Raw genomic sequence first — 24491 nt, forward strand, 5'->3', positions numbered from 1 at the left:
GGATGACTTCTGAAAGCCATCAGAGACGTGAGAGGAAACTGTGTGTCATAATGACAAAGGAAGTATTAGAGGATTGGTCAGTAATGTCAAATTCCAGAGAAAGGTTGATCAAGATCGAACAGCATTAAAAAAAAAAAAAAGATCGAACAGCATCAGGGCTTCTCTGTGGTTAAAAATCCACCAGCCAATGCAGGGGACCCAAGTGCAATCCCTGGTGTGAGAAGATTCCACATGCCACGGGCCTACTAAGCCCACAACTACTGAGCCGGTGAGCTGCGACCACTGAAACCCACACCCTAGAGCCCATGCTCCACAGCTCCGCAGCAAGAGAAGCCACCTCAATAAGCTTGCACGCTCTCAACCAGTGAGTAGCCCCTATTTGCCACAACTAGAGAAAACCCATGCAGCAACAACCCAGCACAGCCAAAAATAAATAAATAAAATTATTTTCAAAAAGGGTACAGATAATCTTTGCAGGAAAGTTTCAGAAGAATGGAAGGAAGATTATAGTGGGTTAAAGAGGAGCAAGAGGTATGGAAGTAAAGGCAACAAATCTAGGCTGCTAGCTGTCTTACAGAAGCAATTATTTGACTTTCATTGACTAATGATGATTTCAAGGTAATGCAGAGTGGGTGACATGCTAACCATTATTTGCTCAGGGAAAAAACCTGAGAGAAAAGCACATTTATCTGTGAATGGATATTTGCATCTATGTGGATGCCAACCCAGGCAGGATACCAGATATATTTACCCATTCACAAGACCTCAAAGAACACCATAGCTTGCCTGATACTGTGTAAAGGAGACATATTCTCTTTGGAATCACTCCACCATCCTCTCAGTCCTTGGGTCTTCTGAGAGACAGGGGACAGAGACACATAACAGTTCCAAAGTGAAGTCGTTCAATTGTGTCCTACTCTTCGTGACCCCATGGACTGTAGCCTGCCAGGCTCCACTGGTCCATGGGACTTTCCAAGCAAGAATACTAGAGTGGGTTGCCATTTCCTTTCTCCAGGGGATATTCCTGATCCAGGGATCAAACCTGGGTCTCCCACATTACAGGCAGACTCTTTACTACCTGAGCTACCAGGAAAACCCCTAAGAAAGTGTGAAAGTGTTAGTCACTCAGTCATGTCCAACTCTATGCGACCCCATGAACTGTAGCCTGCCAGGCTCCTCTGTCCATGAAATGGGAACATTCATCCTTGTGAATTCAGGTACCTAGTACATTCCTGAAAGTGAAAGTCGCTTAGTTGAGTCCAAATCTTTGCGACCCCATAGACTATACAGTCCATGGAATTCTCCAGGCTAGAATACTGGAGTGGGCAGCCTTTCCCTTCTCCAGGGGATCTTCCCAACTCAGGGATCGAACCCAGGTCTCCCACATTGCAGGTGGATTCTTTACTGGTTGAGCCACAAGGGAAGCCCAAGAATACTGAGTGGGTAGCCTATCCCTTCTCCAGCGGATCTTCCTGACCCAGGATCAAACTGGGGTCTCCTGCATTGCAGGTGGATTCTTTACCAACTGAGCTATCAGGAAAGCATGCTGTTTTAAAGATGTACACCTCAGCAATTTCATGTTTAGGACTAGAGGTACCTCCAGGAACTATAATCAAACATTAAATATATATATATATATTTTTTTGTTTTTCTAGGGATAGAAATAACTTACAATATGTAAATTCACCTCTCATATTTTCAGGAAATTTTCAGGAATGCAAAATGTACAAAGTAGAAGACTACCTCAAGATGAAGGAAAGCAGAAAGTTGGGCAGAGAAGGCAAGGAAGAGAATGAAAGGTCCAGAAATAGGAGATTGCCACCAACCAATCCATTGATTCTTTTTAGTTTTCAGTCACACTGAGCAGCATGTGTGATCTTAGTTTCCTGGCCAGGGATCAAACCTGTGACCCCTGCAATGGAAGCACTCAGTCCTAACCCCTGGACTGCCAGGGAATCCCCCAATCCATTGATTCTAAATGCAAGTATACTGTTAATAACTGGAAGTGTGGCCAGCTAGTGTCCAGGTGTCTATACAGAGCAGCAGAGGTGGGGACAAGGCAGGACTGTTAAGTAACAGCCCAGATGAGAAACAAGCTGTTGGTTGGTACTCATGACTGAAGCCTTGAATCTCTCTCTCTCTTCTGCTGTCCGCTTCTCTCTAGGGTGGAAATAGGAATGGATCTCCAATCTACAAGGATTGGTTGGAGAGAGCATCTAGTTTTGGAGAGATGAGAAAGGGAAGCTGCTTTGTCTCTCTTTTGAGCTTGGTGGGAGTAGAATGAACAGGACAATAAGCAGAACAAGAAACACTGGAACGTGGGTTTTGTGTAGGATGTGTTGGAATAGGTGTGGCAGCACCAAAGGAATCATGAATCACTTGCAGTAATTTAGCCAGCAGCCGCTCCACATCCAAAAGCCTGTCTGAGACATATAACCCTACCACTCCCTCCTGCAACCTTCCCGCAAACCTCCAAACCTCAGTGCCTAGAGTTCCACGAGTGGACACCTTCCTAAACACTCCACCCACAGCTCCCAGCAGAGGGCCAACTTTGGTCCAGGGCACATGGATAGTTCACTGATCATTCAATAAACTGTTGAGGACATGCCGGCGGGGAGGTTAGTTGACAGACGTTTCTCCCCAGGCAGGCGCGGAAGGTAAATCCCTGTACACGCGTCTCACAAGCAGTGTGCGTAGACTACCCGACCACAGTGTCTGTGTTACTGTCACCGAGGCACACCTTTCGGATCGATCCAAGGCGCGGCTAACTCTCCGGGAGCACGCCCTTGAATCCGACGCCCCGCCCACTTCCCTAGGGCCGCCCCTGACGGAAGCGGAAGCGGCGTGTAAGTCGCCTGGACGTCTAGCTTTCACGCTCAGGAAGCCGCCCTGCTTCGCTGTGCTTTTTGGTCTCCTGTCACCATGGCACTGGCAGTCTTGCGAGTCCTGGAGCCCTTCCCGACCGAGACACCCCCGTTGACGGTGCTGCTGCCGCCCGGGGGCCCGTGGCCTGCATCAGGGCTGGGCCTAGTACTGGCGCTGAGGCCTGCAGGGGAGAGCCCGGCGGGTCCGGCGCTGTTGGTGGCCGCCCTGGAGGGACCCGGCGCGGGCACCGAGGAGCAGGGCCCGGGGCCCCCGCAGCTGCTGGTTAGCCGCGCGCTGCTGCAGCTCCTGGCTCTGGGCTCCGGGGCGTGGGTGAGGGCGCGGCCGGTGCGGCGGCCCCCGTCGCTGGGCTGGGCGCTGCTTGGCACTTCATCTGGACCCGGACTCGGACCGAGAGTCGGGCCGTTGCTAGTGAGGCGCGGAGAGACCCTGCCCGTGCCCGGACCGCGGGTGCTGGAGACGCGGCCGGCGTTGCAAGGGTTGCTGGGTCCAGGGACGCGGCTAGCTGTGACTGAGCTCCGTGGGCGGGCCAAACTGGGTCCAGAGGCTGAGAACAGCAGCCGGCTCCCTCTCCCGCCGGTGGTGTCTTCCTTCGCGGCCTCTGGCACAGTCCGGCGACTACGGGGCGTTCTGGGAGGGACTGGAGATGCACTGGGGGTGAGCCGGAGCTGTCTCCGCAGCCTCGGCCTCTTCCAGGGCGAATGGGTGTGGGTGACCCGGGCTGGAGAGTCATCGAACACTTCCCAGCCACATTTGGCCACAGTCCAAGTCCTAGAGCCTCGCTGGGACCTCTCTGAAAGACTGGGACCCGGCTCTGGGCAGCCGGGAGAGCCTCTCGCTGACGGACTGGCCCTCGTGCCTGCCACTCTGGCTTTTAATCTCGGCTGTGATCCCCTGGACGTGGGAGAGCTCAAAATCCAGGTAGGATACAGGATTGCGGTCAGGAATGCTTCCTTCTCTTATCTCTTCTTTGCCTTAACTGAAATGGAAGATGAGAGCTGTAAAATTTGGATCCTTTACTCCTTAGAGCTTGGACTTTTCCCTTAACACCTCTTAGCCTTATTTATCCATTCTCTACAATTAAAACATGTTGGTGCAAGGGAAAGGCTTTCACTATTCAGGTGAAAGGTGAGAATTACAACCAAATTACCATGTGTAGTAATCTACAAAATCTAATCAGTTATTTGTTAAATTGTTGCAATGTATGCAACATTCTGGGCTTCCCAAGTAGCCAGAAATCCACCTGCCAATGCAGGAGGCTTGGGTTTGATCCCTGGATCAGGAAGATCCCTTGGAGGAGGAAATGGCTACCCACTCCAGTATTCTTGCTTGTAAAATCCAGTGGACAGAGGAGCCTGGTGGAAGTTGGACATGACTGAGAATGCATGCACACACCTCCAGTATTGTATTGGGTAGTGTGGAAGATCATACCTCCATCTTTTGCTCATGCTGTCCTTGACTTCAAGTTCCTTCCTATTGTGTTAACCTCCTCCTCCTCCTTCAAGGCCCTTCTACAGATGCCACCTGCTTCTTAAAGCCTGCAAAATCTCACACCACAGGCTTAACATTGCTTCCTCCTATAGCATTTTGTACATTTCAGAAAGCTTTTATTTTATAGTTTTGTTATGAGCACATACTCTAATTCTCAATTGTATATTTTCCTTGAAGGGAAGGGCTTTTTATTATCCTTAGTGCTTTGTGTTTAATTTTAATATTAGATTAAATACATCCAAGAGGAGTTTTGGCTTTCTACCTTTAAGGAACTTACTTCAAGAAGATAATTGTGTTCAGGGGGACAAATATAGTCTACTGTTTAATTAAGCACCTGGATGTATGATTTAGGCCTACACTGACCAGTACAAAAGCTGCTAGCCCCTGGGTGGTTCTTTACATCAACTGAAAGTAAGTAAGTAAGTAAAGTAAAAAATTCAGTTGTTTGATTGCTTTAGTTACATGTCGAGTGTTGAGTAGCCACATGTAAGTACAGAACATTTCTATCACTGTAGAAAGTTATATTAGGTTATGCTGGCATATCTAGTTAGTGCTGTAGGACATCAAGAAGAGATAAAAGATATGCATGAATGGGAGTCAGGTGTGGCTTTCCTTCTAAATGGAGGAAAAATACTGGAGCTCTCAGGAGCTCATTCACCTGACCCAGCCCTTTCAGCTTCAGTGAGATCATGTCCTTTAACTGGAGCCTGAATTCAGTGTCTTCGCTAATGTCCAATTAATATTCCCAGTGGTTGCCTGGTGTCACTCAAATGACTTGTGGGAATTAAATGTCTTTACCATTTCACTGGCTCTGGGCCAGTATAAAGGTGTCACAGAATGGTTATCATCAGTGAACTTTTTGGAGCTAGAGTCAGGAAAGTCAGAATCAGAAGTCTCTTCCAGGTGTCCATTAGAAGGAGAGGTTTCTGTTTTCTAAGGAGGATAAAGGTCTTCAGCTCTACTCTCTTAGGTCTTCTGTCCCACAACCCTTGTGGTTATTGGAAGGATAAAGGATGGAAGTAGAAGTGTTGGTTGCTAAGACTGGGCAGAGCCTGAGTCCTTGGGAGAGGGTTCTAAGGCGGTGGTTATTTCTCTCATAGAGGTATTTGGAGGGCTCCAGCAGCCCTGAAGACAAGGGAAGCTGCTCAGTGCTGCCTGGGCCTCCGTTTGCCAAAGAGTTACACATCGAAATTGTGTCGTCTCCTCACTACAGCACTAATGGAAACTATGACCATGTCCTTTACCGGCACTTTCAGACACCCAGGTTAGCCGCTTCCCCCTTGCAGGAGGGTAGCACACACCACCCTCAATGAACTCCTCCTATCCCAGGCCTGAGATTGAGATACCAGAAAGCCTCTGATTTTAAAAAGCCGTAGTTTAAGGCAGTATGGTGGCTAGAAGCCTCCTGGTGTGTCAGATAGACAAGAGAAATCTGGGCCAGGAGGGTAAATCCAGACATTCTAGATTGAGAAACCGCTTTGATTTGAGGAGGCCCCCCAAAAAGCCAGGATCCTGCTTTGCCCCTCTCTCTGGTCTCTGATCCCCTCTCTACTGTATCCCAAAGCTCTTTCTAGGTCAGGCTTATTCTCTGGACAACTGCTTGGGATCTCTGGGTGGGCAGTAGGCCCTGAGAAACAGTCTGCCGGTTGAGAGGGTGGGGCATGCGGGGATATGTTAGGTGCCTGCCATTGACTCCTACTGTGAGCTGACCAGGCCTCCCGCTGTGTTACAGGGCAGTCCAGGATGGGGATGTCCTGTGTGTGCCAACAGTTGGGCAAGTGGAGATCCTGGAAGGAAGCCCAGAGAAACTGCCCAGGTATGGAGCTGGCTCCTCTCCTGCAGCTGGGATTCTTAACCTGAGTGCAGGAGTCCTCAAGTTGAATGGAATAATTCTGTGCATAAGAACATTTTGTTGTTGTCATGCATGTTTTTCGGGAGAAAAGGTACCTACTCCATGTTCTCAAATAGGCGTGTGACTGAAAAGAGAATTAAGAGCCACTGCCTGCTGGCTTTGGGAGGTGTTTATCCTCAAATTGATTGGTGGTCCTAGGTATTGTAAAGTACTAAGAATGGTTTAATGGCCTAGTCCAAGGTGGGATTCCTCACTTTCTTTTTTTTTTTTTTTTTTGGCTGCACCTCGTGGCATGGGGAACTCCCCCAACCAGGGATTGAACTCACAGCCCCTGCAGTGGAAGCTCAGCGTTTTAACCACTGAATCTCCAGGAAGTCCCCCCTGCTTTCCATTCTTCTTAAAATAGTTTTATTTGTTTATTTATTTATTTTATATTTTGGCTGTGCTGGGACTTCATTACTGTGTGGACTTTTCTCGAGTTGTAGAAAGCGGGGGCTAATCTGAAGCTGTGGTGCACTAACTTCTCATTGCAGCGGCTTCTCTTGTTGCAGAGCACATGTTCTGGGGCATGTAGACTTCAGTAGTTGTGGCTCCCCAGCTCTGGAGCACGGGTTCAATAGCTGTAGCACATGGGCTTAGTTGCTCCACAACATATGGGATCTTCTCTCACCAGGGATCAGACTCGTGTCTCCTGCATTGGCAGGTGGATTGATCCACCTGCCATCAGGGAAGCCCTACTTTCCATTCTCAACCAGTGTTGTTTGGGCCACACCTCCCGTATACTGAGCTGGAGGAGCCCCAGTACCATCATGGTTTCTGCTCTAATGGGTGGAATGTGCACATGCTTTTCAGTCTTGTCTCCCAAAACAGGAGAGGAAGGGATTTGCCCTTGAGAGGCCTGCTGTCCGTATCCTCAACAGAGAGTGAGAAAGAGAGTGTAACTGAGCCAGGGACCCAAAACAAGGAGGCCAACCTTTCTCCTCCTCCTGTTGATTCTGACTGCAGAGACTGCATATGAAATGGTAAGGCAAGGACTTCCTGTGGTTAAGACTGCACTCCCAATGCAGGGGAACTAAGATCCCACATACCACATGATGCAGCCAAAAAAATTCAGAATTCAGAGACTGCTTGGCTTTATGTGAAGGGGGGAAATGTGTAGCTTCCTACCCCCAGATGGATTTCCTATAAGGATTTATTAGAAGAAGAAGACACTAACCCAACTTTCCAGGAAATTCTAGTGAGGTGGTGGGACCACCCTGCAGAAACTTGGGCACAAGAGCCATCATGCCCAGGGTCTCAGGCCAAGCCAGCCAGGGTCCTCTGCTAAGAGAGCGGTGCCTTGTTTGGAGTACCTAATTCAGCTTTGGTCAACATTCAGAGCTTGGTTCTGGCCAGTGCTCAGTCTCTCCAATTTCAGGGCTGTGGTACCCAGAGGAGGGGCCTGGTGGTGCCATGTGTAATTCCATTTGGTGCTCCAGGGTGCTTCTTTGAGCCTTCCCATTAAATTTACAACTGGAGCCTGGTGGAGAATGCCCAACTGCTCTCTGTCACTTCCCACTTCTGTTTTCCATCGTGTGTGTGTGTGTGTGTGTGTGTGTGTGTGTGCGCTCAGTCGTGTCTGGCTCTTGGTGACCCCCTGGACTGTAGCCCACCAGGCTCTTCTGTCCATGGAATTTTCCAGGCAAGAATACTGGAATAGGTTGCTATTTCCTGCTCCAGGGGATTTCCTGACCCATGGATTGAACCCATGTCTCTTGCATCTCCTGCATTGGCAGGCAAATTCTTTACCATTCTGCCTCCTGGGAAGTCCATCTTAAATAGAGCAACTGTCTATGAGCTAGCTCTCTGTAGGAAAGCTGCAGAATGCCCACCCTTTGTACTTTGAAAGGAAAACAGGCACTCGACCCTCCTGAGACAGACCAGCAAGCCAGTTCTGTTCCTGGACTTCCACCATACCGGCCCCTTGGAGACCTGCCTCCCTCCTCTGGGTGCTGAGCATGTAGTTCTTACCTCTGGGTGGGTTTGGAAAGGCAGGGCCGGGTGGGCAGATGGGTCCAAGGACAGAGATGAGTGCTGTACCCCCTACTCCCTGGACTTGGTAAGAGGCTCCCTGGACGGAGGCTCCCCTGATCCCTGGCATGGAAGTCCACCGGGGGTGGTGCGGCCCATCCTGCACCCCTCGGCGCCACCTCCCACACCAGGCCGGGCGCCAGGATCGAGCGCCACTGTCTGCTGTCTGGCTCTCAGGAACGCAACCCCGTGTTCCCCAGCAGTGTCCAGATATGTTCCAGAGGTCTGGCCCACCTCACTGAGGTGGCCCATCCACTCTCCATGGACGGAGAGTGGGGGCGGGGGGGATTGTTGGGGGAGAGGTGGGCGTGTCTCCCTCCCCCCTCCCTGCCCCAGTGCTCTTCCTCCTTGGATTCCACTGGCTGCCAGATGCATCTGACTGAGGTGGTTCAGCCTGATTGAGAGTCTAGGTTGTAGACCCACCCATCACTTATTTATGGGCTTCCCTGGTGAAGGAATCTGCCTGCAATGCGGGAGATCTGGGTTCAATTCCTGGGTTGGGAAAATGGGTTCGATTCCCTTGGAGATGGGAATGGCAACCCACTCCAGTATTGCTGCCTGGAGAATCCCATGGACAGAGGAGCCTGGCGAGCTACAGTCCTTGGGGTCCCACTGAGTTGGACATGCCTCAGCAGCTAACACAACACTTATTTATAATGAAGAGCAGTGAGACAGGGAATTCCCTGGTGGTCCAGTGGTGAGGACTCACTGTTTTCATTGCCAGGGCTGGGCTCAATCCTCGGTTGGGGAACTAAGACGCCACCAACCACACAGTGCAGCCAACCTAACAAACAGAAAAAACTAGTGGGACAGCTTTCCTTATGTTCCAGTTCTTATAACAGTCAGCGCCTCTGGTGGTAGTTCCTAACCTAATATGCCTCCCCTTCCACGTGAAGGCGTTCCCACCCCCACCCCTCTCTGCTGCCAGAAGGAGCAGCTGTGTGACTGTGGGCACAGCAAAGGAATTTGTACCCCAGTTAGACCTGAAAGAGGCCCAGGCTCTGCCGTTGCCGTGCTGCCTGAGGCTTAAAGATGGGAGTAGTTCCTCTCTCTATCTGGAAAACTGGACTAGTAATTGCTGTCTGCTACCCTCGCCCCCTTAGTAGGTTAAGTAAGCCTAACTCACTCTAACACTAGCCAGTGACTACACAGCCCTGGTTATGGCTGGGAGCTTTTGAAAAATAAAAATGCCTGAGCCCCACCCCAGACCTATTAGAGCAGAATCAGGGTGAGGCTAGAGCCTGTGCAGTCTTTTTTTTTTCCCCCCAAAGGAAGGAAAATGTTCATTGTAAAATTCAGGTATAATTCACAAATAAAATTCACACTTTTAAGGTATATAATTCAGTGGCTTTTAGTATATTCACAGGGTTGTGCCATCAACATCACTAATTCCAAAACTTTCCTCACCCCAGAAAGAAACCCCCACCCACCAGCAGTCACTCCCCATTCCCTCCTTCCCTCTGCTTCTGGCACCCACTCCTCTACTGAATGGAATCACAGTATGTGAGAGATGTTGGGGTTTGTTTTGTTTTTTTTTTTTTAAGTTTCACAGATAATTCTAATGTACTGCCCAAATAGAGAATCATTAATCACTAAATGTCATTATGAAGGAATCTGCTTGCAATTAGATCTTGTGGGTGACCGAGTAAGAGCTGAGGACTCTTTCTTCTGAGGTTTTGGGTGGCCTTGGTGGTACATTTTTTTTTTGGTGGGTGCATATTTGAGGGAGAGTCTGCGTTCTCAAGCTAGCGAACACAGTCAGATGGTCACTGCTTGGTGCAGCAGTGGCTTCTCCCATTGGGGTGAGTAGGCAGGAGAAACACACCATCAAGGTGATGTTGGTATGAGGGATGCCAAGGACAGGCACAGCTCCTGCTCTCAAAATGTGTATGATCCCGTCAGAGAGATGAAGAAGACCACCTGCTTTCCTTTACCACCACATCCCCCACTTCCTCCCCACCTCCACCACATCTGGGGGGCATTTCTTTGCTCTGCTCTTCCGTTTGTCCCTGCAGTGGACCTCTGATTGAGGCAGTGCCTTCCCCTTAAGGAGGGGTGGATGGGGGCTCTGGATCTGGGGTTCATTGGGCCTCTTTCCCTGCAGGTGGCAAGAGATGTTTTTTAAAGTGAAGAAAACAGTTGGGGAGGCTCCAGACGGGCAAGACAGAGCCTACTTAGCCGACACCACCCATACCTCCTTGTACTTGGTGAGGCCCTGGCAGTGGGGTTGACCTGGGGAAAGGAGCAGAAAGAACTTCTAGAGAACAGACTTGTGGCTGCCAAGGGGGAAGGAGTTGGGGAAGGCATGGAGTGGGAGTTCGGGATTAGTAGATGCAAACTTTTGTATACGTGTATAACTGAATCACTATGCCGAATGGTAGAAAGTAACCCCACATTGTAAATCAACCGTACTTCAATAAAGTAAATTAAAAAGTACTTCTAGAAACTAAAGCTTCCTCCCACCTTTCACAGGTGGGTTCTACCCTGAGCCTGGTTCCAAGGCTTCCTTCAGGGGACTCGACTCCCTGGAGCAGCTTGTCTCCTCCAGGCCTGGAGGCCTTGGTGACCGAGCTCTGTGCTGCCCTGAAGCCTCGCCTCCAGCCAGGGTGAGTGAGGAGGCTGCAGCCTCAGTGTGAGAGAAGCCTGCCTGGAGCATCCCCGGAGGAGCAGCAGGCCAGACAAGCAGTGCCTGATGCCCTGGCCATGGTGGGATTGGGTGGGCCTCCCTCCAACCATCGGGCCCAGGCCACTAGCCCATGTCCCGCCCATAAGCAAATTCCCAGACTTCTTTTCTGGAGTAACCTCTGCCCTCCAAGGTCAGCTGTGGAGGGAGGCTTTCCCCCACCATCATTTGTCTCTGAGGCTGCCCTTCCCTTGGGGACCCCATTAGTCATCCCAACCTTCACCACCTGGGCCCTGAGAGACAAGGTCCTCATACCACTGGCCCATGTGTAGTCACAGACCCCTCCCTAATTCCCTCCATACAATCCAGACCAGACAGAACAGCCAAGGCTTCACTGATGACAAAAAGAATTTAGTCTGCTGGATATGCCCCAGGTCCCTGCCAGAATTCCACTGATGGTATGGGAAATACGGCTTTACCATGTAGTGATGGCCCTGGTGGGGAGGGGTGCCTCAAGGAGAGTGTCTGCTTTCTGGACCCAAGGGTGCCTGTGTCACTGGGGACTCCCTTCTGGGCAGGATGGAGGAAGCAAATGTCTTTTCTCTGGTTGCAGGGGTGCCCTGCTGACAGGGACTGGCAGTGTCCTTCTGCGGGGCCCCCCAGGCAGTGGGAAGACCACTGCAGTCGCCGCCGCCTGCAGCCGCCTTGGGCTCCACTTATTGAAGGTGAGGGTCCCTGGAGAGTAGACCCCCAACTCCATCTCCTCCACAGCCCGTATTCTCCCTCTCCCCTCTGACCACTAGCTAGGCTCTACCACTTCAGTCCATTGGGCCAGTGGATCAGGCATAGTGCTGTGATGCTGAGCTACCAAGAGATGCTCTCAAGAAGGACACTCTGGGACTTCCTTGGTGGTCCAGTGGTTAAGAATCTGTCTGCCAATGAAGGGGACACAAGTTTGAACCCTGATCCAGGAAGACCCCACATGCTGCAGAGCAACCAAGCCCATGCACCACAACTACTGAAACCCACGTGCCCGGGAGCCCATGCTCTGCAACAAGAGAAGCCGCCGCAATGAAGCTTGCGTGCTGCAACTAGAGGGTAGCCCCCACTCGCCGCAAAGAAAGCCCATGCACAGCAAGGAAGACCCAGTGCAGCCAAAAATAAAGTTAATAATTTTAAAAAGAGGACACCACCAAGGTTTTGGTGGGCAGTCCAGGGAATGTGGTTAGGGAAAAGAAGAGTTAGGGCTTGGCCAGTGTTACCTTCTGCCCCCATCCCCACCCTCCTAAAAGACGGGTTGTACCTTCTGACCTGTCCCCCCATTCTCCTGCCCTGGTCATGCCTGCCCCTTCCCTTGCTCACAGGCCCATTGGGAACTCCTCCCCAGGTGCCCTGCTCCAGCCTCTGTGCAGACAGTAGCGGTGCTGTGGAGACAAAACTGCAGGCCATTTTCTCCCGGGCCCGGTGTTGCCGGCCAGTGGTTCTCTTGCTGACAGCCGTGGACCTGCTGGGCCGGGACCGTGATGGACTAGGCGAGGACGCCCGGGTGGTGGCCACGCTGCGTCACCTCCTGCTGGATGAAGACCCGCTCGCCAGGTAGCATCCAGCACTGAGCGGAAAGGAGGGAGGTCCAGCACTCTCCCCCACCCCCTCAGTGGCTTCTCAGACAGCCACCTGGTGGCTCTCCAGGCAGCCCTGAGCTGAGGGGGTGGGGGTGCCCAGAGGGAGGAGGGTGCGGGCCCTGTTACTCCTTATATGTGCTTAGTTGCTCGATCGTGTCCAACTCGGCGACCCCATGGACTGTAGCCCACCAGGCTCCTCTGTCCATGGGATTCTCCAGCCAAGAATACTGGAGTGGGTTGCCATTCCCTTTTCCAGGGGATCTTCCCAACCCAGGGATTGCACCCGCATTCTCTTTCATTGTAGGCAGATTCTTTACTGACTGAGCCATGGGCTGTTTCTTGGGGAACGCTAAAGCACAGCCTCTGCCCTCATTGAGTTCCCTGTGTGTAGGGGGATGCCCCATCTGGGAAGCTTTGGGGCTCCCATCTCCCTCTCCCATCCCTGCCCCCCAGCCACCCTCCTGCACCAGCCTCGGGACGAGGCTGCACTCAGGGGCTGCTGGCCACCTTCCCACCCTCAGGACCCACTCCCTGTCCACAGCTGCCCTCCCCTGCTGGTCGTGGCCACCACCAGCCGGGCCCAGGACCTGCCCACAGACGTGCAGACGGCTTTTCCCCATGAGCTGGAGGTGCCTGTGCTAGCGGAGGCGCAGCGGCTCAGCATCCTCCAGGCCCTCACTGCCCACCTCCCCCTGGGCCAAGAGGTGAACCTGGCGCAGCTGGCGCGGCGATGTGCGGTGAGTACCCCCGACAGGGCGCCGGCCTCCTTGCGCTCTCTGTTGGGGGGCAGTCCTGCTGCCACGCAGGTGAGGGTAGAAAACCCAAGGCCTCAGTGCTGGGCCTTGGCACCAGCCAGGGGACCACCCCTCCCTCCCCCCGAGGGTGCCTCCCTACTGTGCCCTGCTGACGTGTGCTCTCCTGTGCGTCCCCAGGGCTTTGTGGTGGGGGATCTCTATGCCCTTTTGACCCACAGCAGCCGGGCAGCCTGCAGCAGGATCAAGAACTCAGGGTAAAGAAGCTGGGCGCGGGAGGGGCAAGAGGCAGTCTGGGCAGGCAGGGGGTGGAAAGGGAGGGAGGAAGGTGAGGGCCGCGGTTGGAAGGAGGCCTCAGGGCTGGTCCTCCACAGGCCTCCCCGGGTTTCTCTTCGCAGCTGGGCCGGCGGTTTGAGTGAGGAGGATGAGGGGGAGCTGTGTGCGGCAGGCTTCCCTCTCCTGGCCGAGGACTTCGGGCAGGCGCTGGAGCAGCTGCAGGCCTCTCACTCCCAGGCTGTCGGAGCCCCCAGGGTAGACACTCGAGGCCCTTGGGGGTGGGACCGGAGTGCCCTCCACCAGCTGGTGCCCAGCCACGCCCTTCCCGTCTCCTAGATCCCCTCGGTGTCCTGGCACGACGTGGGCGGGCTGCAGGAGGTGAAGAAGGAGATTCTGGAGACGATTCAGCTTCCTCTGGAGCACCCTGAGCTGCTCAGCCTGGGCCTAAGGCGCTCCGGCCTTCTGCTCCACGGGCCCCCTGGCACGGGCAAGACCCTCCTGGCCAAGGCGGTGGCCACGGAGTGCAGCCTCACCTTTCTCAGGTGGCAACCGGGCCTGGCCGGGAGGGTGGGTGGACTGGGGTCTGTGACTGGCTGGGGAGCAGGAGGGGGTGGCCAAGAGGTCAGTTGTGTGTTTCTGTGTCTTGAGGAGTCTCACCCTCTCCTATCACCTCCCACAGTGTGAAAGGGCCCGAGCTCATCAACATGTACGTGGGCCAAAGCGAGGAGAATGTACGGGAAGGTGAGTGAGTGGGGGCGGAGGGAGAGCCCTCAGGTTGCTGGCTAGTCTTCCTCTCCCCAGGTCAGGTTCCTGCCTGGAGGGGCCTCTACCTGAAGTGCTAGTGATCAGCTGTCAACCTGGGTTGCCCTCCCCGTCTCCTGACATCTAACCCCCAGCCTGTCCTATGGGCCCCTCTCTCCTCAGTGTTTGCCCGGGCCAGGGCCGCAGCTCCCTGCATCATCTTCTTTGATGAACTGGACTCCTTGGCCCCAAATCGGGGGCGAAGTGGAGACTCTGGAGGTGTGATGGACAGGTGGGGGTCTGAGCCAGGATTCTAGGGTCCAAGACCCTAGAGGGAGGGATGGCGGGATGTGAGACAGGTTGTACTGGTCTTTGCCGCCCAAAGAGTTCCTGCCCTTCTGGTTCTGTGATCATGTAGCAGAAGCTAAAAGGGGCCGTGGAGTTGGGTGTGGGGTTTTGAGGAGATGGGGGCCAGGGTGGCAGGGTCCACAGGGCACGATCGGGCAGGGGGCCCTGTGCAGACAGCCTGCAGAGGGGCACCCGGTGGAGGGGAGAGGGTGAGGATGCACCGAGCACTCTCGTTTTCACTCCCTCCTTCACAGGGTGGTGTCTCAGCTCCTGGCCGAGCTGGACGGGCTTCACAGCACCCAGGATGTGTTCGTGCTCGGAGCCACCAACAGACCAGACCTGCTGGACCCCGCTCTCCTGCGGCCTGGCAGGTGTGCACCCCGTCCCTCTCACCTCCACCAGGCCCCTCTGGGCTTGTCCCGTGACCCGTCTGTGCCTCTCCACCCTCACACCAGGCTCCCTGACACCCACCTATCTCCCTAAAGGTTTGACAAGCTGGTGTTTGTGGGGGTGAATGAGGACCGTGCCTCCCAGCTCCGTGTTCTGAGCGCCATCACACGCAAGTATGCCCCATTAGAGGGAGACCTCCCCCCGCCCCCAGGGGCTTGGGCCATGGGATGGTTAGATGAGTGCAAAGCCCTCAATAAGCTGGTCAGGGATGCCTTCTGATGGAGTCGGGGAAGCCAAGTAGGACTCTTTCTCTCCTGTGTCCCTACAACAGGTTCAGGCTGGAGCCCTCTGTGAGCCTGGTGGACGTCCTCGACCACTGCCCGCCCCAGCTGACGGGCGCCGACCTCTACTCTTTATGCTCCGACGCCATGACAGCTGCCCTCAAACGCCGAGTTCGGGACCTGGAGGAAGGTGAGCCACTCCCCCGGCCCAGAGGTCGACCAGAAACCTAGTGGGCACAAGGCCTGCTTCTGGATTTCAGAGGACGGTCTATTGACCCCTGGGGGACTCGGGCAAGAAGGTGCCTACCCAGGGTGCTCCCCTGCTCGGGCAGAGACCACAGCATCCATGCCCTAGCTGTCCTCACCTCCCCTTGTCACCCCCAGGCCTGGAGCCCGGGAGCTCAGCCCTGCTGCTCACCATGGAGGACCTGCTGCAGGCCGCGGCCCGGCTGCAGCCCTCGGTCAGCGAGCACGAGCTGCTCCGGTACAAGCGTATCCAACGCAAGTTTGCCGCCTGCTAGGAGCCCCCTGCTACCTGGGACCTGCCCACAGGGGCTCACGGAGCCCAGAGAGACCAAACGCCACCGCCCGCCCACCTGAACGCTGCCTACCTCCGGGCAACCCCCTGGGTGCTAAGTGCCATCAGGAGCCCCAGGAGAGCTCAGGACGCACCCTCTTCGGACCTGTCTGCCCTCTAGGCCAGCTCCAACCCTCAGGCCTCTCTGCTCAGGAGGAGGGGTCAGGTCCTGAGGGAAAGCCCCAGTGGGAACTATGGAAGTCACTCAGTTGTGTCCGACTCTTTGCGACCCGTTGGACTGTAGCCTGCCAGACTCCTCTGTCCATGGAATTCTCCAGGCCAGAATACTGGAGCGGGTAGCTGTTCCCTTCTCCAGGGGGTCTTCCAAACCCAGGGATCAAAACCCAAATCTCCCGCATTGCAGGCGGGTTCTTCACCACCTGAGCCACCAGGGAAGCCCCATTTGGGCCTGAAAATAAAGTGTGTGCTGCCCCCTGCTGGAGTTGCAGTCTGAAAGGTCGGTGTGGGGACGAGCGGGGCTGTGGAGGTGCTAAGCCCCAGAGCCTCATCCTTCTGACATGAACACAAGGGGAACAGGACCTGAACAGGCACAGACTGTATTGTTCAGCTTTCCGTCCTCCTGAGCCCAGCGGCAGTCTGCCCCTCCCCACACCCCCAGGATCCGCACCGAAGGGGCCACCGGTCCCCTCCTCCCCAGAGGGAGGGAGCCGAGGGCTCGCTCAGGCCATCTTCTTGAGCACATGGATGAAATAGCAGGGAATGTAGGCCTGGCCCGGCTTGTAAGGTTTGAAGTCGCCCAGGACGCTGTGCTGGCACTTGCCCCCGAAGGCTGTTCGAAGCAACTCCGTAAAGGATGCCAGGCAGTGAGGGTAGTAGGAGAGCCGGAACTTACTGCAACAGAGCCCCGGCCCCACCTTGACGACTGGTGGTCTTGGCACCCGCCCCCAGCCCCACCCCGCCCCCCGCCCCCACCTTGCCAAGTCAGTACCTCAAGCCGGGAGAACCGCTCTGGCCAGCCCCCGGCACCTGCACCGTGTAATCCAGGGTCACCATGTGGGCCTTGTTGTTCACGGTCAGCACTGACGTCGTGATGTCCTTGGTCAAGTCACTCTGCAGGCAGTGTTGCCAGCTGTGTCAACCTCTGCAACTACCATGAGGCTGGGACCCCAGGATCACACCTCCCGCCCTGGGCCTGCCCTGCCCAGGGGCCCCACCTTATAGTAGATGTTTTTTCCTGGGGGTGCGCACCCTGTGCTGAGGATGTGGTCGTAGTTGCGGTGATCAATGACCAGCACGCCCCCTGACCGCACCATGCTCGCAATGTTCCTCAGGGCCAGCCGGTGCTCACTCTGGTCCCCTGAACCAGGTGGGAACAGAGAGGCTGCGTCTGCTCAGGGCCCCCAGTACCAGTATCCCTCCCGTCTTTCTCCTCCCCAGGGGTCTGGAAAGGGTATAGTTCAAAGCAGGTTCCACTCCCAGGCCACCCTCTCTCACCTTTGCAGTCTGGCAAGTGGGCAAAACTGTTTCCAAGGCAGATGACAGCATCAAAGCCACCCCCTGGTGGCTGGGGCACATCTTTGTCCAGAGTCATCCAGTTAGCTTCTTCAATGACTGGGGGCCAGGGAGGGGAAGGGGGATCAGGGAGGCACTCACCTCCACCAAGGGCAGTCCTGCCTCAGTTTCCCCTTCAAGACACACATAGGGACTCCCCATCCGGTCAGGGGGAGGGGATCATTATGGACATGGAGGGTGAAGGGGACGAGGGGCCCAGGGGAGGGGAAACCATGGTTGGGAAGGAGGGCTCTGTGCTCATGGGTTTTTATTTGGGGGGACAGCACACTGCCCACTGTCCAAGATGGGCTTCCCTGGTGGCTCAGTCGATTAAAAAAAAAAAAAAAAAAAAAAACCTGCCTGCAATGTGGGAGACCGGGGTTCGATCCCAGGCTTGGGAAGATCCCCTGGAGAAGGGAACTGCTACCCACTCTAGTATTCTGGCCTGGAGAATTCCATGGACTGTATAGTCCATGGGGTCGCAAACAGTCAAATACGAACTGAGTGACTTTCACAGGACACTATAAACATAATAAAAACTAGTCCCTCATTCTGGTGTGTAAGGCTCCCTTTTCAGGGAAATGACAGTGATTTCCTCCTTTGAGGAAAACAGCTCCCCACCACGATTAATAAAGGAGCCCAGGGTAGGGAGAACTGAGGACACCTGGCCGGACCCACGTACCCCACTTGTCAAAGGCAGGATCGTGCCTCCGGTTCCAGCGCTCCTTGAGAGCATACTTGAGCATCTTGTCACTGGCATCCACGCTTGTCACGTTGAAGCCCTCTTCCACCAGCATGATGGAGTCCACCCTGGCCAGGACCAGGAATGACAGAAAGGGGCAATCAGGGAGGCCTGGAAAGGCAAAGAGGAGGCCCTGTGCTGGACACTCTTGTCCCTTCCACTCTTCAGAGTCCACTCCTCTGTTTTCTATCCCCAGGCTCTCTCCACTGACCTCAAGTGACCTGCCAAATATGTTTCTTATCACCCAGTGGTAACTTTTCTTTTTTGTTTCTCAGCACCAAGTCAGGTATTGTACAAATGTGCAGTTAATCCTTATGGCAATCCAGGGACTTCCCTGGTGGTTCGGTGGATAAGACTCTGCACTCCCAATGCAGGGGGCCCAGGCTGGATCCCTGGTAGGGAAACTAAGATCCCACATACTGCAGCGAGAGAAGTCTGTGCCCCACAGTAAAGACTCAGTACAGCAAAAATAAGTAATTAAAAAAAAAATCCTCATGGCAATCCAGTAAGGTAGGTGATGTTATCCCTATTTGAGAGATGGGGCAAACTGAAGCTCCTGCAAGTTAAGTAACTGGAGCACAGGAGGTAGTGTAGCATGGTGGGTCTTTTTCTTTTTGTTTTTGGCAGTCCCATGAAGCTTGCAGGATCTCAGTTCCCCCACCAGCTATTGAACCCAGGCCCTGGGCAGTGAAACCTCAGAGTCCTAACCTCTAGGCCACCAGGGAACTGCCAGATGGTGGTTCAGAGCACAAGCCAGACATTAACCAACCTGGGTCCACATCTTTGTTCCACCTTTACCTCTCTGAGGCCAAATTTCTGCAACCGTAAATAGCTATCACTGCTTACCAAACGGAGTTTTGTAAGGATTTTAAAAACTGATGTGGCAGAAACACATCACATTGAACAAGTGTTAAGTGTGAACGCTGCCGCTGGAGCTAGATTCGACCTTATGTGAGGCTGGCCCCAAAACCCGGTCCTTGGGCCGCCGCCCTGGCGAACCCGCCTTCCCCATCCGCTGTGCCCACACCCTCGCTCTCATCCTGGGTCTCCTCGGCCCCGTCCTGCCCGTTCTGCCTGGGCAAACACTCATTCCCCGCCCTGGCGTCGCGCCCCAGCCCCGGCTCCCGGGACGGCGGAGGAGGCTGCCCCGACGTGCCCGCCCGTGGTCCTGCGGCCCGGCTGCCCCGGCCAAGCCGACCCCATCCGCTCGGTGCCCCGGGTACCCGCTCTCCCGGGTCCCCTGCCCGCGCCCCGCTCGCGCTCACTGCGGCCCCTGGGGCCCCGCCGCGCTCACCCGGTGCCGCAGGCCACGTCGAGCACCCGCTGGCAGCCGTGCTGGCGCAGTAGCTCGAGCAGCCAGGCCTTGTACTCCGCAGTGCGGCTGCGGGTGTCCCCGATGTAGAGCTGCCACACGCGCGCCGCCTCTCCGTCCGCGTACTGGTCCGGGAGCCCTTCAGCCGCCACCCCCAGGGAGCGGGTCCGGTACACGCTGTCCACCATCCTTCGACACGTCTGGCTCCGCCGCCGCCGCCGCCGCCACCGGCTCCGGCTCCGCATTTATAACGCGGCCCCTGCCGGAGCGCCGGCCGCCCCACCTGCCCAATGGCAGGTGAGCGCGCGGACACGCCCCTGCCGGGCTCCCGGCCCGGGGCCGCGGGGAGGGCGCGGCCTGGCAATCCTGGAGAGCCCTACCCGCCCGCCTGAAGATCCGGCCCTCCGGACCATCCCTCGGCTGGAAAGGACCCTCCCAAGGCCCCGGCCCACTCAACCCGGGTCGCTGGAGGGCCGGGGAGGCGGGGCAGGAGAAGGGTAGCAGTGAGAATGCCCGCTCCACCCTCGCCCCAGGCTGGAAAGAAACTTGAGTGAGCAGAGTTGAGCGCCCAGGGCTGAACCGTTCGTTGCAGGGGGAGAAAAAAAGGTATTAGCATATCTAAAGAAGGACTGTCCAGCTGAAGGAGGGCCTGGTCAGCTAGGGAAGGAAGGAAGGGGGATAATGCTGGCTCGGCTATTCGAGTCCAGGAGCGGCTTAATTCCACCCGGCTGGGGGCAGGCGCTCCTCTATCCTGCAGGTGAGGCATCAAGCCTTTTCTAAACGCCTCAGATGCAGTCTGATTCAAATTCCTCTCCAACCACGCGCCCTTCTAAAGACCAACTGCTTTCCACGGAGGTGCCCACAGTGTGGGAAGTCCAGGGTCAGGGCTGGGAGTGTCCAGTGCTCTTGCTATCACATTGTTCGTTGTCATTTCATAAATTGGTCTTTTGCCTTGATTAGTGTACATTCAACCTTCCTTCCCAAAGCAGAAGGTCTCTTCCTGGGACAAGACCCTGCACTAAGATGGATGGTGCCCAGAAAAATGATGCTACCCAGGGAACCCCAAGACAGCAAGAACAGCCTTCCCCACCTGGCTTTGTTCTTCTGGGTTCAGAAAGAGCCAGGATGGGGCTTCTAACCCTAGTGATTAAGAATCCGCCTAGCAGTGCTTGCTTCGGCAGCACATATACTAAAAAGAATCCACTTTGCAATGCAAGGGACACTGGTTCAATCTCTGATCTGGGAAGACCTCACATGCCTCAGGGCAACTAAGCCCCTGGGCCATGTTGTAGTCATTCCTGGAAGCAAATTCACTCAGAAGGACAATGCAGACAGTGGAGTGCAGTTTATTACACCAGCGGGCCCAAGGCAGAGTCTCCTCTTGGTCAAGGACCCTGACCAGTTTTTGTGAAAACCTTATATACCCTAAGCGTACGCGCCCAAACCCACCTCCCCAAAATTTCCTGAAACTAGTCTGAACAAAGGAAAAAGAAAGATACAATCAAAGTTAACCCGTGATACATAAGCCTTAAGCCTAGATAGTTAACAGTGGACAATTATCAATAGGCTTGTGGTCATACCCCATTAAACATAATAGAATGTATGATTCTATTCGGTTACACAGATAATTAGGGTATTCTTTTAGGCGATGGAGAGCCCTGGGGCTCTTCCTTCCAGGGGCCCAGTTTTCCAGTTGGTATGTCGTTTCCATAGATACTGGGCATATAGCTCAAAGTCCACAGTCCGGCCCAAAATGGAGTCCGGCTTTCAAGATGGAGCCTGTTCTGTTTCCTCCTTCAGCCACAACTAGAGCCCACTTACCTGGAGCCTGTGCTCCGCAGTAAGGGAAGCTGCCACAATGAGAAGCTCACAGGCTGCAACTAAAGAGCGGCCAACACACAGTAACGAAATAAAGAGCCAAAGGACCCTCCACTCCCCTCCCACTTCTACCATCTATATAATCCTGCAGCTGGAGGAACTCCAAAGGTGTGTAATCCTTCTTACCTTTCAACAGAAAATATCAACACACAAAGCACCTCGAATGGGCCTGCCCATTTGCAGGTAGTGGAGTCTTGTGCTCACACCACGCTACAGATAGATCTTTGGCCACATGCTTAGAAAAACATTGTACTGGGGAGTTTATAATAGAATTTTTAAAAAAATAATATGGATGCTGATATAAATTTGGGTTTTTTAAAATATTTAGTTTATTAAAAATTATAGCTTCTAAATATACTTTTCATTTCAAAGATAAGATTTTTGTTCTGAAGTTAGTAATTATTTGATTTTTTTCTCATTCAGAGGCATTTTTTAAAAAGTCAAGATCAGAGTACATGTAAAATTTCATAGACCTTTTTGCTTTCTTTCTTTTTACTTTTAACTGTCAAAAGCATTCTTTCTTCTCTTGACCATAAATTGCTGGCCTTAAGCATCATTTTTGGCTACACTGAGAGGATGTGCTGTGACTTGTTTAATCACTCCCCATGTTATGAGCATTTAAAATGCGCTCATAATTTTTCAAAAGAGTGAACATGTAGATGGTTATGATGGAATCATTTTCCAAATGGAATTTTTCTATTAATTGATACTGTCACCTAAAACAAATATTTGTTTCAATGCTTCTCTACATGAAGATATTATTCATGGATATCTCACTGGGTAGAAAATTATACCTAATTGTTGTAATCTTTAATTACCACCAAAATGTACCAAGTAATTGCAGTCCTTCATTGCTAAATTATTTGTCCATGTCCTCTGCCCACTGAAATATATCAAAACTGCCTTTTATTTTACTTGGTTAGTCACTGTGAATTTTAGATAACCCAAATCTGAGGCCCTGGGCCGAGGAGGAAAGTCATAGAATATAAACCAATTTATAGTTTGACTCAGCTGAAAATAAGAATGGGATTCTCTAGGCAAGAATACTGGAGTGGGTTGCCATTTCCTCCTCTAGAGATCTTCCTGACTCAGGGATCAAACATGCGCCTCTTGAGGCTCCTGCATTGTCAGGTGAATTCTTTACCACTGAGACATCTGGGAATCCCCCCCAAATGTATAATATGTTTAAAAAGAGATTCTAGGTTGGGAATATGGCTGCAATGGAACAAACTCTAAGACTATACCTATTTAAGGACACATTAAAATCTTAGGGTTGGAATTATATACAGTAACTACAAATGGAAGACATTCTGGATGTCTTTGTTTTGATTTAGAACAGGTAGAAATTCATTGTTCAGAGGAGGGATGCCAATTTCCAAACTCTAGTTCAAGCTGCTGAAAAGAAATCTTCTCTGCTGACAACCCAGATTTACCACTGTGATGCCCACATGAAGTCTGCTAATGGATTTTTATCACAGTGGATCCTTTCTTAGCCTTTTCAATATATGATGTAAGACTCAACCTGCTTTAATAAAGTCCCATCAAGTAAGTGTAAAATTGGTCCCTATATTGGTGGGTGGTAACACTAATTGATGGTGTTACATTACTATTAAGCTTAGTGCATCTATGAGTATTTCATCAATGTGCTAACCTCCAGTAAAATCTCTTATGAATATATTGATCTCACTGATCTGGATTTTTTTTTTTGGATTTTTTAAAATTATTATTTTCTGTTTGTTTGTTTGTTTTGTTCTTTAGTTTTTTGCAGCTTGTGGGATCTTAGATCCCCAACCAGGGATTGAACCCAGGCCCTTGGCAATGGCAGTTCAGAGTCCTAACTATGGACCACCAGGAAATTCACTGAGCTGCTCTCCCATGTAAAAATGACATACATTTGAGCCCTGGTAACATACTGCTCCCCAAAACAGGTGACTGGGCACGTGCTGTCACATGTTGATGAAAGGAATAATAAAATACCAAGACCACTTTGGTGAGCAGTTCTAACAAAATAACACCTGGGGACTTCTCTGGTGGCCCAGTGGTTGAGAATCTGCCTGCCAACTCATGGGATGTGTGTTCGATCCCTGGTCCAGGAATATTCCACACGCTGCTGGGCAACTAAGCCAGTGAACCACAGCTACTGAAGCCTACACACCTTAGAGCCCATGCTCTGAAACAAGAAACCACCACAGTGAGAAGCCTGAGCCCTGCAACTAGAGAAAGCCCGCATGCAGCAACAAAGACCCGGTGCAGCCAAAAACAAATAAATACATATAAATTAAAAAATAACACCTGGCTTTTGAGTGTCTTGCTTTTTTTTTCCCCCCAGACAGAGAACCTTTTCTACTTTAGAAAAGTGATGATGTTAGGAGATGTTACCACCCCTGGAGCTGGTGATGCAGTTGGTCAACTTCTCCCATCTTCGGGTGCATCTACACCTCCCAGTAGAGAATCACAACCATTTCAGTGGAAGTTTAACAGGTGGAGAATACACTTTTAAAGAATGAGTAAAATTGGATTCCTTTTAAAGAAATTGTAAGAAGTCAGCCCTTGAGGGCAGCGATAAGGGTCAAGCTGCCTTTTTAAGGAAATGATATACATTTTTGGCTGCGCTGGGTCTTCGTTGCTGGCTTTTCTCCAGTTGCAGTGCAGGGGCTTCTCACCGCGGTGGTTTCTCTTGTTCTGCAGCACTGCCTCTAGGGGACTCAGGCTTCAGCACTTTATTACGAGGGCTCAGTAGTTGCGGGTCCTGGGCTCTCGAGCACAGGCTCAATAGCTGTGGTGCACGGGCTTAGTTGCTCCACAGCATGTGGGATCTTCCCAGATCAGGAATCGAACCTGTCTCCCCTGCACATGCAGGCGGATTCTTTACCACTGAGCCACCAGGGAAGCCCCCGAGCTGCCTTTAAGCTATACACACAACTGTAAATTTTGAACAGGGAGAAAGACTTGAAGGTTAATTCACTTTTAACTGCATGTCCAGCCTTAAACTCTGAAGACATAAATAGACTACTGGACAGCAACTGGTCTACCTTCTGGAGAGCCAGGTGAAGGGCAGGAGGGTGGATGAGCCAACCAGCTGTGGCTGCAAAGCTCTATCAGAGGCTGTACCACAGGACACTGAAGCCATTCTTTCTGGGT

The 24491-nt window shown here is 52.8% G+C and overlaps 2 protein-coding genes across 2 annotated transcripts; one reads left to right on the plus strand and one right to left on the minus strand.

Annotated features, from left to right (window-relative positions):
* The first annotated feature begins 2827 nt into the window (after window positions 1–2827).
* Window positions 2828–16343, plus strand: PEX6 (peroxisomal biogenesis factor 6). Its single transcript, XM_020914059.2, has 17 exons — window positions 2828–3804; window positions 5475–5638; window positions 6107–6190; window positions 10401–10503; window positions 10769–10902; window positions 11533–11644; window positions 12307–12515; window positions 13083–13278; window positions 13474–13550; window positions 13692–13824; window positions 13906–14111; window positions 14249–14310; window positions 14494–14602; window positions 14913–15029; window positions 15144–15221; window positions 15380–15519; window positions 15714–16343. The coding sequence occupies exons 1-17, from the start codon at window positions 2923–2925 to the stop codon at window positions 15848–15850; spliced, it is 2943 nt and encodes a 980-aa protein (XP_020769718.2). The 5' UTR covers window positions 2828–2922; the 3' UTR covers window positions 15851–16343.
* Window positions 16344–16447: 104 nt separating this feature from the next.
* On the minus strand, window positions 16448–19913 carry GNMT (glycine N-methyltransferase). The gene is made up of 6 exons (XM_070456414.1): window positions 19455–19913; window positions 18101–18228; window positions 17362–17478; window positions 17082–17224; window positions 16856–16977; window positions 16448–16758 (listed from the first exon to the last, which is right to left on the minus strand). The coding sequence occupies exons 1-6, from the start codon at window positions 19715–19717 to the stop codon at window positions 16587–16589; spliced, it is 945 nt and encodes a 314-aa protein (XP_070312515.1). The 5' UTR covers window positions 19718–19913; the 3' UTR covers window positions 16448–16586.
* Between the last annotated feature and the right edge of the window lie 4578 nt (window positions 19914–24491).

This window comes from Odocoileus virginianus, chromosome 27 (genome assembly GCF_023699985.2).
Source record: "Odocoileus virginianus isolate 20LAN1187 ecotype Illinois chromosome 27, Ovbor_1.2, whole genome shotgun sequence".
NCBI lineage: Eukaryota > Metazoa > Chordata > Mammalia > Artiodactyla > Cervidae > Odocoileus > Odocoileus virginianus.

Bases quoted from the DNA above. Each gene is read 5' to 3' on its own strand.
- PEX6 (XM_020914059.2), top strand. From the start codon at position 2,923: ATGGCACTGGCAGTCTTGCGAGTCCTGGAGCCCTTCCCGACCGAGACA. The intron at 13,279-13,473 runs GTGAGTACCCCC...GTGCGTCCCCAG, and splicing joins AGCTGGCGCGGCGATGTGCG to GGCTTTGTGGTGGGGGATCT. The intron at 15,030-15,143 runs GTGTGCACCCCG...ATCTCCCTAAAG, and splicing joins GCTCTCCTGCGGCCTGGCAG to GTTTGACAAGCTGGTGTTTG.
- GNMT (XM_070456414.1), bottom strand. From the start codon at position 19,717: ATGCGGAGCCGGAGCCGGTGGCGGCGGCGGCGGCGGCGGAGCCAGACG. The intron at 18,229-19,454 runs GTGAGCGCGGCG...GGTCCTGGCCAG, and splicing joins GACGTGGCCTGCGGCACCGG to GGTGGACTCCATCATGCTGG. The intron at 16,759-16,855 runs GTACTGACTTGG...GCTCTGTTGCAG, and splicing joins AGCGGTTCTCCCGGCTTGAG to TAAGTTCCGGCTCTCCTACT.